Source organism: Varanus komodoensis, unplaced genomic scaffold (genome assembly GCF_004798865.1).
Source record: "Varanus komodoensis strain SLA01 unplaced genomic scaffold, ASM479886v1 scaffold23, whole genome shotgun sequence".
NCBI lineage: Eukaryota > Metazoa > Chordata > Lepidosauria > Squamata > Varanidae > Varanus > Varanus komodoensis.
This window is the reverse complement of record NW_025335627.1, coordinates 7,023,587-7,037,151: the sequence shown is the minus strand read 5'-3', so window position 1 is coordinate 7,037,151 and position 13,565 is coordinate 7,023,587. Positions and strand designations below refer to the sequence as shown.

The 13,565-nt window shown below is 42.0% G+C and overlaps 1 protein-coding gene across 1 annotated transcript in view; it reads right to left on the bottom strand.

Annotated features, from left to right (window-relative positions):
• DNAH7 (dynein axonemal heavy chain 7) overlaps positions 1-13,565 on the bottom strand; it is a 138,678-nt gene that overhangs the window by 31,497 nt on the left and 93,616 nt on the right. The window contains exons 46-49 of the mRNA XM_044432146.1: positions 10,182-10,372; positions 6,799-6,932; positions 4,308-4,643; positions 1,115-1,241 (exon numbers count right to left, since the gene is read on the bottom strand). Coding sequence (XP_044288081.1) covers positions 1,115-1,241; positions 4,308-4,643; positions 6,799-6,932; positions 10,182-10,372 — 788 coding nt within the window. The remainder of the gene's footprint in view (positions 1-1,114; positions 1,242-4,307; positions 4,644-6,798; positions 6,933-10,181; positions 10,373-13,565) is intronic.

Below are 13,565 nucleotides of genomic sequence, written 5' to 3'. Positions count from 1 at the left end.
AATATTGCCACCCTTTAACCAAAGAATCCTATACTTACTCATACCATTCACCCCATACTGCCCATTATATTAGTGTGTTGTACTTCCTTTGTTTTCACCTCCCCGATACAGGCATACACTGCAGCAGACAAAGCATCCCTCCCAGTTTACCTAATATTCTGATTCCCAAGGAGCATGCTGGCTACCTGGCAGCCAACAGGTGCTTCTCACTGAACATGCAGGAATCAGAAAAGTGCTTGAGGAGGGTTGCAATGATCCTCCTCGAATCCGGCTCTTTTTTGCTTGTCAGGTTTTTTTATTGCGTCAACCCTGGTTTAGGATGTGAATGCTTGCTACCAGAACTCCTCTTTCTGAAAGCTTCCACAGTATGTGCAGCATATACACAAAGCACAAGTGTGTGGACATTCATAATACACAATAAGAGTCAATTCCTGATAGACACCCATGCAAATGCTTGGCACCAGGGGCAGACAGAAAGTGGCCTGGACGCCAGGGAGCTGAGCCAGGGAATCTGACAGATTCTCACCCCTAGATGAGATTCCTCAGGTATCCATAAACTTGCAGGTGTATCTGCAAATTGCCAGGGTCCCAAACCAGGGAATCTAGCAAGAGGCTTAGAGCCTTAATCTTTGTGTCTCGATGCAGTTTGGAAGAGAAGAAAGCTCTTAATGCTTAGACAACAGTGCAGGTGTCTACTTCCATGATCTCAGGGATCAAGAGAGACAGGTGGCCAATAAAATTCCACAAAACATGTCCCACCAGGAAATTGTGGATATATCCTGTCACAATTGCAGGTAGCTTCTCAGACCCAAACACTGTTTACAAGTATGCCCGTAGTCCACCCCACTCCACACCACATGAAATCTGCAGTTGGTCTTGCTCTGAGCAATTGTTACTCATGTACAGACTGAGCTGTCCTCCCATTTGTCTGCTGGATTTTCTACTGTCCCTCCAAGCCACCAACTCTGTCTGTATGCAGTTGTCAACAGCATGTTCTCATGAATGTGAAAGAAAAGAAGGGAAAACAAGGAGTCACACTGCAGAATGAACATGCCAACAGAGTAACAGATTAATATTTGGAATGCCATTGGGTAATTTGTCTGGCAGTACTAACCAGTTTATCATGCATCAAAAGGTTTACATTCAAGTACAAGGAGAAGAGTAGCTTATCTTTTTCAAAGAGGGAACGGCAGATATTGACATACAGAGAGTAAGTAAAGTGATCTTTGAGAATCTTCAGCCTGCAAGTATAAAAAGAAAAGAGGATGAGAACCCAAACTCTTCTTGCTTTGAAGCTAGCAACTTCATAAACACAATTACGGAGCACTTACATTTCAGTTGTTCTGGACCATTTACCCACAAACAATCAAGAATATTCATTAACTCTGCACACCAATTAGTGAGAAGAAAGGCGGTTGAGCTGAATTTTCTGAGAAGGTATTCTTTTAAAAATATTTCAGATTGTTTTCCCTTTTTCTCACTCCCTAGAAAAATAAGGCCACACCACAGAATATTCTCTGAATATTTTTGGTCCTGAAACAATGCTAGATGGAGGATATTGTTGCGGATGCAAAATGACAGCCAGGTTCTTAACACAGCAGCTGTTGCTTCCACTTGCAATGGCTGCAGTGAGAAGGAAAAGAACGTAATAAAAAGACAGAAGCTCTGCTATTGCTAGCATGAATGGGAATGCATGCCCGTGAGAAACAGCTCAAGAATTTCTTCCTCCTGCCCCCAAAAATTCAATTTAATGGTTCCTACAATATATATGCCCCCAAATAGGGTGGGGAATTTCAAGGAGCCATTTCCATATAGCTCTAGTAGAAGAATACCAAACAGTTGAGAGAGGCTAATGGAGATGACATCCTTTTTGTAGGAATGGTGAGAAAGCTGATTGTGCTCAGAACATGTACACAGCCTCTTAGCTGACTTGGCAGAAAGACTGCTCCTAGAGCAATCATGTTATCGCTCTGAATAATGGATAGAAACCTGAGATACCAACTAGTTTTGCCAGAGCTATTTTAGCAAGAAAAAGTCAGGTGGATGACCAAAGTCATGACTAACAAGTCCCACTGATTCCAGTCTGACTAAGTCTGATTCAGTCCAATGAGTATAGTTTACGAATTCCACTATGAGGAGTGAGGATGCTTTAGTACTGAACTGGAACAAACAGGTATCTTCCTCATTCAGTTATGTTAAATGGGGAGCATCTAAAGTGGAAGGCAGGGGACATTTTCACCTTCATTTCTTCATGGACACAAGAGGACTAACTGTCGTTGGTTGAATCAAGTTAGCACTTAACCAGCATTAACACTATCCTGAAAGAGAGACTAAGATAACTGATATAGCCCATTGGTGCTCTGGAAATCTGCTTTAGCTTCACATCCTAACTAAACAAACAAGTGAACACACACATATGCACACACGCACACACACCACGTTCAACCCCTTGCATGTTCCTCCCTGTACATTAGCAGGGAAATGCAAACAGCATTTTGACCCCCTGCTGACCTATCAAGAAATACAATGTGCTAAAAGTTGTATTTTGCACATCTTAGAAGCTTAATCATGTTTTCTTTTTCTTTCACACCCATTTCACCCTAGTTCCTGACTTGCTAGAGTGCAAGTTTCTTTTCACCTTCCCTGTAGCTCATACAGCACCAGGATGAAGCCACTTCTAACATTACGCTAGACTGCACTTGCGCACTCCATGTCTGAAGGTCCATGAAGAGGTACGGTCAGGATCATGCACTCATGCCTGAACACACAGAGACTGATCTTGGAAAGAATCCTGGAGCTGCATCGGGTATCCTGACCTACACCACGGCTACCTGACCTAAAGCATGAGCACTGCAAGGGGCAAAGGCGGCAGGAGTTTCATGGGGCATATCCAGAGTACAGGTGCTCACCAGGTTTGCCTGCGACAGAGTCTTGCCTGTACACCAGTGCGTGCCCCCACCATCCCAAGGCATGGGGGGCTTTGGAGATACTCCACCACACACTGCAAGTCTACCATTCCACCCTACAGACATGTCGGGCGTATTTCCCATCTGAAGATGTGTTTCTGTCATTGCGTCTCCACACTCCCTCTGTGTCTTTGCAAAGTAACCTAAGCTGTGTCTATGCACATGACAGCAGCTGTCACTCTTGCCAGTAGCACAGGTGCCCTGCCTGAAGTGTCACCAAAATGCAAAAGGATGACTCCAAGTGGCTGGCAATCACCAGCCAAAAAACCAGCAAGCGCCCGGAAAGTACGAAGCACAGAGCACAGGGCTGGGGGGATGGGATTTAGCGTCCAAGTGCTCGTTCATTATTTAGCATTCTCAAGCTATAAAGGATGAGTATCACATAAAATCTGACAGTAAACTCAATTTTCATAGCACATTATTTTTTAAAATAAGTTTCCAGTGAAGTCAACTTAAATGCTGTGCCCAGTTAACTGAAGGTACTGAAATCAGTCAAGCTAGCCTTGCCTAATTTTCTGTTTAGGGCCCACTTTGACAGTTATTTCCTATTCTGAATTTAACAGAGAAGGACTGGGGGATGGAGGTGGGACTACAGATCTATCTAAAATGTTATGAGTTTTCAAATCACCTCCATGTATTTGTTGCCAGATTGTACTCTTGCATGTGTCTTCAAGGAGAAACACATTTACATTTTCAAAGCACTGAATATTTTGCCTCATAATTTTAAACATGCATGAATATTGAATTAGCATGAATATTAGAGCTGCTTTCCCCTTGATGTATCCTTCTGCATACCAGAGAGAGCTTAAACAACATTAAGCACCTCTAATTCCCATCCCATTGATTCCAACAGAAAAGTTAAGCATATGCTTAAATTTCAGTGAAATAAACAGGCAGAGACCTCTTTGGTTATACCATATCTGGAATTTTTCAAGATTCCTGTCCTAGAGGAATTTTTGATTATTGTAAGCTCTCGAACTCAAGGAGTTATCATCATTCTATAGAGAGATAATCTCCACTTTCTGTCCTGAATTTTTTGCATGATTGCTTGACTGGGCATTTCCTCCCAGTTCTTTCTGTGCCAGCTGCAAGGGGGAGAGAGATCAGATCTCTCATCCCAGCTTCTGAGGTTTGAGCACTGTCTCAGACCTCAGATCAGAGAATTTAACTATCCTTGACAATGTTCCCTCAGACACTGTCCTGGTGCCATGGGATTGTACCCTCTGAAACTTAACATACCACCAAAAATGTCTGCAGACAACCAAAAGAAAACCAACAGGATATGCCATAGTTTGAATAAATGTTAAAAGCAAAATTAAAACTCAGAAGTATTTCACATACCTGTCTTGTAAAATTTCTGACTTCTCAGAATTATCTATGGACATGATAAAAAGGTTGATGAACCATGTGAGGGAATACTGGTACATAGGCTCAATATTTGCCAGGTCAGCAATTGAGAAAAACAAAATCGATGAATGAACTGCAATGGGACGGTAGCCCATTCGAGTAGCATCTATTTTCCTTTCGGTTTCTTCTGCTACAGCTTGCTTTTCTGAAATTTCATTAGCCAAAGCCTTAGATGAAGACAGTATTTTGATAGCTGTTTCATCCTCTAAAATATTTCCTTCTGAAGATGACAGAACTTCTAAAATTTTGTCCTCTATTTCTTTTAACTGCCTATAATAAAATAGATGATATAATTATCATGTTAGGAAAGCTGTAAATGACCATGTCCAAAAAGATTTGAGACAATCAAAGGAGGAAATAGCATTATTAGTTTAGAAACACAAGCTAGATAATTCCATAAAATATGTGGCAAGTTTCTATAATTTTACATTTTGTGTGTGCGTGTGTCTGTGTTTAATCTAAAATACTTTTGTGTGGTATAGCTATTTAGAGTTTATGTACCTGAATGGAGAACCACAGTTTCACAAACACACATACCCCATGCTTTGCATGAATTCTTGGCATGCTGCAGCAGCAGAACTGAATGCAAATAGCCCTACTCAGGCTATCATCATCCATCTGTTGAAGGGGAGAGCAAAAGGCTTGATTTAATCCCCACCTGCCTTTCCTCCAGTGGATGGCCAGGCTCTGGCATGTGAGTTGAATGAGGATAAACCAGGGATGAGACTCCAAAAGTCTTCAGATTTTTTGGATCACACTTCCCATTATCCCTGATCCCATTGTCCATGCGGATTGAGGCCTCTGGAAGTTGCATTTTGGAGTGTCTAAGTTGGGAAAGACTCCATTAGAGCTTTGCCCCATAATGGGGAAATGCTCTTTTTCTAAAAGGTCATACCAAGCTCTGAATGAACACTATCCAGATTAGTGAGATCCTGAGAGCCAAACCCAAATTATGTATTTATGTCATCTATTTGAGTACATTGCTGTGCCAAATACGCAGAGGCTGCTGAAACCAGCAGCCTTATCCTCATGTTTTACCATCCACCACAAATACAAAAGGACTAGGCATGCTGAAATTATATTCCTTATTTCTGTAGCCAAGGCAGTTGGCAGCAAAGGGAGCAGGGCTGGGGCAAACCTGAGCACAATGATGTCATTTCACCTGTTGTCGGAATCTTCTTTTTTAAACTTTATACTAGCAGAAATTGCTGGGAAGGAGAAAGCAGACTCTGGGTTCTTTATCAGCAGCAATGCAACTTTCACAATGACCAGTTTGGCCCTGAAATCATGTACTGATCTGCCCTTCACATACTGGAATGAACAAAATCTACTTTGAAGTAGAGGATCTCTAGAACTGGATATTCCCAAAGTACTGGAATCTGGATTAAAACGATTGCAGGGAGATGGTGCACAATCTGCTGTGGGAAGAGCACTTCCCATGGCAATTCAGTAACAAGACCGCAAAAACGCTCTGTTGCAAAAGCATCTCCACTTTAATTTCAAGTGCCTGACAAGAGTCATTATGTCTGCTGATTAAGACAGGCAATGGCTAAAACACAGGTTTTATTCTTTTATTACAAAGATTAATTTTTAAACAGTACTTTGAGTGTTTCTGGGATTGTATTTTTTTCTTCTAGGTAAGAAACCTATCAAATCTCTTCTGGACTGTAATTCTGTGGTATTCCCTGCCCCGTCCCATTTTCACATAAATTATCCAAAGAACTGAACTTGTAAGAACAACCCAAGGACAGCCCAAGGAATCAGAGCATGTTCTATCTAGCTCAGCACTCTGCTTCCCACAGTGGTCGACTGGGTGCCTCAGGGAAGCCCACACTATTTCTCACTGCTCTGCCCAAATTCTGTGGTGAAACATTTGCCAATAAAGCTCACAGTAAGTTCAGAGAGTAATTTTTTCTTCACTGCAGGACTGATTTCTCAATCACCTTTGATTTCACACCCACACGGGCTTAGCAAGTCTTTTAAAAAATAAAGAGGTTTTCTGAACTCTTCTTAGACAGTTTTCAATTCGACATCTCTCAAGATGGCTGGTGGGGGCGGAGGCAATCAGAAATACTGTCAACCGCTTTCCATCAAATGCATCTGTGATTCAGTGGAATGGATCCAGGATCTGCTTTCCAGTCTGGAGAGCCCTCTTCACAAAGATGCCTCCCTCCAGTACTTTGGGATCCCTCCACTTCCCCCTACACCACAGTCTATTTCAATATGCAGGGTGCTCCAACCCTCTGTGTAGCATTTTCAGGGGGCTGGAGTGGCTGCTGTGGGCAAGAGGGGGAAGAAGAGTCTACTTCTGTCAGTTGCATGTGCCTAAATCTGGTTCCAATGCAATGACTCCAAACCCAACAGTAAATAATTCTCCCCATCAACTATTATCACCCCGCTAAAGCAGCTCATGTCAGTTTGATACCGTTTGTTTTCAGCTCCTTGCAAGATCAGGGCTTGCTTTTCTTCCTCAAGATCTGGTCTTTCTCTTGCAACAACTATTCCAAGAAGCTGATCTTGCATACCCTCTGGTGTTACCATGAAGTTCAGCAAGGTTACCTGTGAATGTCACAAGAGGTCCAAATTCAACAGAATTAGGTTCAGGTAAGTCGTAAGTCAATAACAAGCTGTGAAATAGAGAATTTTCAAATTTCAATGGACACCGGAACATTTCTGTGCAGTAGTTCCTAGAAAAATGGGAATAACAACTCCCTTCAATATTTTGTTTTTAAATCCTTAAGACATTCCCTGTCTGGTGGCCCATAAATCATGTCACACTCACTATTTGAAAGGAAATGTGTGTGTTTGATTGCTATAGCCCTTGTATGAGACAGCTCATTCGTGTGTGGCTGGTGTGTGAGTGGGTGTGTGCACATGTGTGCCCAAGACAGTGGTGTAACTGAGTGAACAGGGGGCTTTGTTGGGCATGGCTGCAGTCTTGCTGAGGATGCTCATTCATCCAGACAGCATGATTTCAATATGGGGAGGTGAGAGAATCAGAAACAAGACCCCAGACATGTTGGCGGAAACACATTCTGTCTCAAATATGGAGAGAATTCCACAATATGAACAGCAGAGCATATCACTTGTGAAAGCATCAAGGCAAGAATCATGCAAGGCCACCGGAGCACCATGCTTCATACACTAAGCCTGCTCTCTTCAATCTGGTGCCTTGCCAGAGGCTTGGAACACAATTCCCAGCATTCCAATAGCCAAGGCCTGACTGGGGTCAACAGGTTTTGGGACAGCGATGCAGGGAAGCAGTGCAGGCACAAAGTCTAGAAAAACTGTGTCACTCCTTCCCCGCCCCGCAAACCCTATCACAACAACAACAACAGGAGAAGCAGCAGCAAATCTCCTACAACTTAGACAGTCAAGTTTTTATTGTGGGTGCTGCCAGATGCTCAGGAATTGCTGCAGCTCTAAAATATGTGAGAATTCTTATTTCATCAGTTACTGCAAGTTTGGGGACGTAAAAGAGAGTTGCAGAGCTAGCTCAACTTGTGCCTTTCTCAGGGGCAGCAGAAACAGAAGAGTAGCTACATACAAAATCTCAGGCAGAGTTGGGAAAAGCCCTGAAACTTTGGAGAGAACTGCTGCCAGTCGGAGCAGAGAAAATACGAAGCTAGATGTTGACTCAAAAGCCTGACTGGGTAAAAGGCAGGTTATGTTCCTAAAACTCGGCAGAAGGGCTTGAATATCACTGGGATCTATGGCAGGAGTGCTGAACCTCAAGCATGGGAGCCAAGTCCAGGCTGCCTGGGTTCTACTACATCCCTTTGGGGTCCCCCAAATGGTCACATCCTCTTTTGACCCCCCACCCCCATTTCCCCCAGCCATCTACTGGCTGGTGGCTTCCCAGCTTCTGTACAGTCTCTCCCTCATCCTGAAAGGTTTCTTAAGCCTTAGTTACTTGCAGTGAAAGCTTGAAGAAAGACAATGCTGACAGTGTTCATATTATTTGCCCTGCCTCTTTTGGAAGCAAGCTAGATCTTTCAAGTTGAGAATATTTTTTGCTGCAACAACTGAAGTATGGACTGTGTGTGACAACCACTTCTGGTTTTGTCATTATACGTCCTCACTTTTGTTTTGGGCTGCATTGCTTCTCTGCATTGCACTAGTGCCAATGTTAGAATGTGAAATGAATGAGAAAATTTTATAAAATGATAATCAAAACAAACAAAGCACAGCAGTTAGTATGCTAGCACAGGGATCATAGAATTGCAGAATAGTTGAGTTGGAAGGGGCCATGAAGGCTGTTGGGTCCAACCCCCTGCTGTTGCAGGACACCAAGTTACACCATCCCACTCAGATGGCTGTCCGGTTTCATTTTGAATGTCTCCAGTGTGGGAGAGCCCACCGCCTCTCTAGGTAGCTGGTAGGACACTGTCATATTGCTCTGACAGTGAGGAGACTTTTCCTGATATCTAGCCTTGGATCTGCTTTGCTGCAACTTGTGTCCTACGCTTTGGGATGAGCAAGAAGAGATCTTGTCCTTCCTTTTTGTGAAAGACTTTCAGGTACGTGCAGAGTGCTACCATATCCCCTCCTAGTTGTCTCTTCTCAAGGCTGAGCATGCCCATTTCTCCCAGTCTTTCTCATAGGGCTTTATTTTCAAACCCTGGATCATCTTTGCTGCCCTCCTCTGAACCCTGATTTTTCCACATTTTTCTTAAATTTTGGTGCCCAGAACTGGACACATTATTCTAAATGAAGTCTGACTAGTGTAGAGTATGAGGGAACTAGTACTTCTCACAATTTGGAAATGACACTTCTATTAATGTATTCCAAAATTTCCCCTTTTTGCAGCTCCATCACATTGTTGGCTCATATTTAGCTTATTGCACACAATAACTCCAAGGTCTTTCTCTTTTGCAGTACTGTTGAGCCAAGTATTCCCTACCTGGTATCAAAAGCATTTTTCCCCCTAGGCAAAGGACTTGGCATTTGTCTCGATGAATTTCATTCCATTGCTTTCAACCCAGGGTTCAAGCTTAGCTAGATTGTCCCAGATCTTCTGTCTTCCAGGGTGTTAACTATTCCACCCAGAGTTGTGTCATCTGCAAATTTGATTATCTTTCCTTGTACTCTTCATCTAGATCATTAATAAAGATGTTGAGGAGCACTGGGCCCAGAACTGAACTCTGTAGCACCCCACTAGTTACCTCTCTCCAGTTTGAGAAGGTGCCTTTGATGAGCACTCTTTGCATCCAATTTTGTAGCCAATTTTGGATCCACCTAATAGTTGTTCTATCCAGCCCACTTTTTGCTAGTTTATCAGGATGCCATGGGGAGTATGTCAAAATTTTGCTAAAGTCAAGATAGATTATGTCCACAGTCTTTCCGCTGTCCATTTGGATGTTGAATTTTTGTTAGCCCAAGGCGAATTCCATTTCGGAGAAGTTCTCCAAGGCTGTATTCCAGAGTGGCTGTGGTTGAGGGCAACAGGGGTAGGGGCAATACCCAGGTATTTTAGCTCCTTGTTTACTGTCAATAACTAAGCCTTGGAGCAGGCATGTCAACCTTTATGAACAGGAGAAAGTGGCATGAAGCTGGGAAACCAGCAAACAGTTTGGTTGGGGGGAAGTGGAAGGGGGCAGGGGAAGAGGCACAGCCCACTGGGAATCCTGGAGGGTCAAACAGGGACAGATTTCTGCCCCACCCCCACCCTGGTTTTGCAGCCCTGTAGTTAATAACATATATACAACTACGAAGGACAGCACTGCGGAAAAGACTGTGCCGGCAGTATCATTCCTGAGCTTATTAAACCAGAGCAAACAGCATGATGTTCCTGTGCAAACTGCTCACTTTGACAGATGTTTCTGGGAGGTAGTGTGGGTTTCTCAGCTTGGTGGTAATATAAAAGCGAAAGTCAGGAGCATATTCAATGGTAGAATCTCCCAGGCGAATGCAGATGCTACCAGCCTGCTTGAACGTCTGTTTAAGCAGCAGTGGTTCAAGAATAGGGTCCAGTTCTTCACCAACATTTTCCAGGAGCACTTCAATTTAACCAAAAATAAATTTAATTTTGTTAAATCATGAACCATGAACTCACATGAAACAGCAACAAAAAGGCAAGAGGAACCCCACTCCCCCGCCACACACACACACACACACACAATATTTTAGAAATATAAGCAATATATTTTAAGCTCAAGTAGAAAACAGTGCTGGGTACTCAATTGTTTGAAGATTGACAGAAAATAAAATATTTTTACAACAACCCCAGCTGCCAGCATAAATTTGAAAGCATACTACTATAAAAACCAATACCAGTAACATTTAACACCAGAAAGAATAAGGAAGATCTATAATAAAACTAGCAAGTCAAATTGTTGGAAATATAGTGCTGGTAAAGCAGATTTTATATGTTTTTGGTGGAATTGCCCAATGATTAAAGTCTTTGGGAAAGATATAATTAGGCCAGTTGAATGCATAACAGTATGTGTGACCCCATTAACTCTGAAAGTACTATGTGGAAATATTAATGATTTAGTGCACAAATCAAATCAACAATTAAAAGGAAGTATGTCTTTAATATAAAAAAACCAATTTCTCTAATTTCTCTGAATTGGAGAAGATGTCCTTAGTTTCAGAATGATGTTATATGCCTTGTCGTTGAGCTAATTAAATTAAAAACATACACTCATTTTTAATAAATGTAAAACTCCATCAAGAAAAACCAGTTTTAGTTAAAATTACGGTTCTTTCGTAAGATACCAGGTTGGAAGGGAAAACAATGAGCGATATCAAAGGGCCCCTTTTGGGAGAATGGCTTGAGAATAAGTGGTCTGGGATACATAGATGTTACATTCTAATACTCAATGTCACCATTATTTATTATTATAACTATCACTTATTCATTTATTATTCTAAAATTATTATTATTTATTTCTATTTATTTATTTAAAACTTTTCTGTACCATCCCATCACACACATCTCGAGACGGTTTTCAATTATTTAATAATTAATTATGATTAATTATTTTTGAGTTTATACATTATTGTGAACATTAGTTTTCTCCTAACTGAAAACTCTTTAAAATTACTTGTTAAAACTGCAGTGAATAATTCATCACCCTAACTTACCTTATTACAGTTGTTAAGAATGGTCTTAGCTATCCCAAAGCAAGCTATCCTGACCTAGATGCAAACATGATGAATAGACAGAAACATAGACCGACAGACAGACAGACTGACAGACTGACAAGGGTTCAACTGTTGGCAGTTTTGCTACCGAACAAAGTCCAGCTTGTTGTGGGATACTGCACTCAGGTTGCAATCCTACACAATCTTAGCTAGGAGCAAGTAGTGCTTAGGGCTGCACTACAACCAAATCAAAATCAGATGATTCTAAGAATGTACACGGATTCCCAACCTGCCTTTATGATAGATTTGCTCATCATGAGCAACTCGTTTTTTCAACTTTGTCTCTACCTTTTGAAGAAGAAGCAGTCTTGTGAGGGTTCCATGATAAACTTAGATTATATTTGAGCATGTGATCATTCAACACCCCTCCCAACTAAAAAAACTGAGCAACGAGGTTCTGAACCACAATTTGAACTTAAGAGGCTGGAAGCTTCTATAGCCTTTTTATCCACAAATAATTAAGTGAACAGTGGGTGGGGAGGGATCAGTATAGCATCTTACTACTGAAGGACCAGTTTTCAGATAATCCAAGAGCAAGGTATCACAAAAGTGGCAGTAGACATGTCTACTCAGAGGGTTGTAGCCTGGATCTCACTTTTAACTCCTTAAAATGATGTTTCTAGCTGCTTGAAAATAGGGGAAGCTTAGTTAATATCCTGGTTGTGGACAGAACTAGAGTTTGCCCTAGACACAGAGGTGCCACCAAAAATGCCAGCCCCATGTCAAGTTGCCCCCAACTGCTCAAAGTACAGGATCACTGATCCTAAGTCCTGATAAATATCACATCATGCATTCCTCAGTCTTCAGAAGCAGTAGACAAAGATGTAAAGCAGATAAGGAAACGTACAATGAGATAAGCTCTTAAGACAGTGCAGAGTTTGAGTTTTTGCTGGCATCCCAAGATGAGAGTTAACACGTGGTTTTGCCTGCACCTTCTCAATGCTCAGAAGATGAACTAGAGGTCAGGAAAGATGTCATCTCAAGAGCTGTAAATTCCTGTAGGCCAAATTGTCTCTATAGCGTTTTCAATTAAAGGAAAACGATTAGCACTGAAGTGTATTACTTATGATTTCTTCTTTATGTCAGATTCTTCTTCCTTACATTTTTATGGGTGAATTACTATTTATCAGTGTTACAGTGTTCATGGGTTCCTGAAGGCCTAAGATCTAGAAGAAAATGAAGAATGAAAAAGCATGATGGGACTGACCAGACTGAGAAAACGGAGAGGCCGGGAGTGGTTGGAGAAAGGAACATAACAGATCAGATAAGCCCACCCTGTACCATCCAGAGAGAGAATGGAATGTGACGAGAGTGTGTTCAGATAAGGACCAGCACGTCAGCTCTGCTCAGAGGAAGAGTTCACTATCAGTTGGACTAAGCTGACAGAGTCAACTCTAAGGTTTAAAATGCCTGGGCTTTCCAGCTCCCATGTGTGCCAGAACAGTGCTAAACTGGTCACCCACAGTCCCGATGGATCACCGAGAGGGTCTATTGGCTGTGAGCATGAGTGCTGCATGAATGCGAGTGTGAATGAGGCCTCTTGATATTGTTGCTGATGACTGCTGAACTTGTATTCTTATACTTCTGTATTCTTTATATCATAGAATAAATGTTACATGCACAGTGTTTAAAACCAGATCTGGCGTTCAGTCTCTCTTTGAAAGGAGCTTTCCTTGGAAAACTGATAGTCTCCTCGTTACTGAGTCAAGGACTGCTTCAGCACAGTCACATCAGCACTGTCATTGTATGACATATGAATCATCTGAAAGCACTAGGTAAGGCTTGACAACTTTTGCCCCTCCAGATGATTTGGCCGACAATTTCTATTCATTCTAGTCAGCACAATCAATGGTGAAGGATGCTGAGGGTTGAAGGGCTACAACTTGTCCACCCCTGCACAAGAAAGACTAGGTGACAAGCCTGATGTTTTAAAGTTATCCAGGGAAGCAGCTGGCAATGCAATCAGTCACCTGAATCTGATTGCATAGATACTTCTTTTTTTTTTTGGAGGAATCAGTTCAAGAGAACTCAAGAGAAAAATAA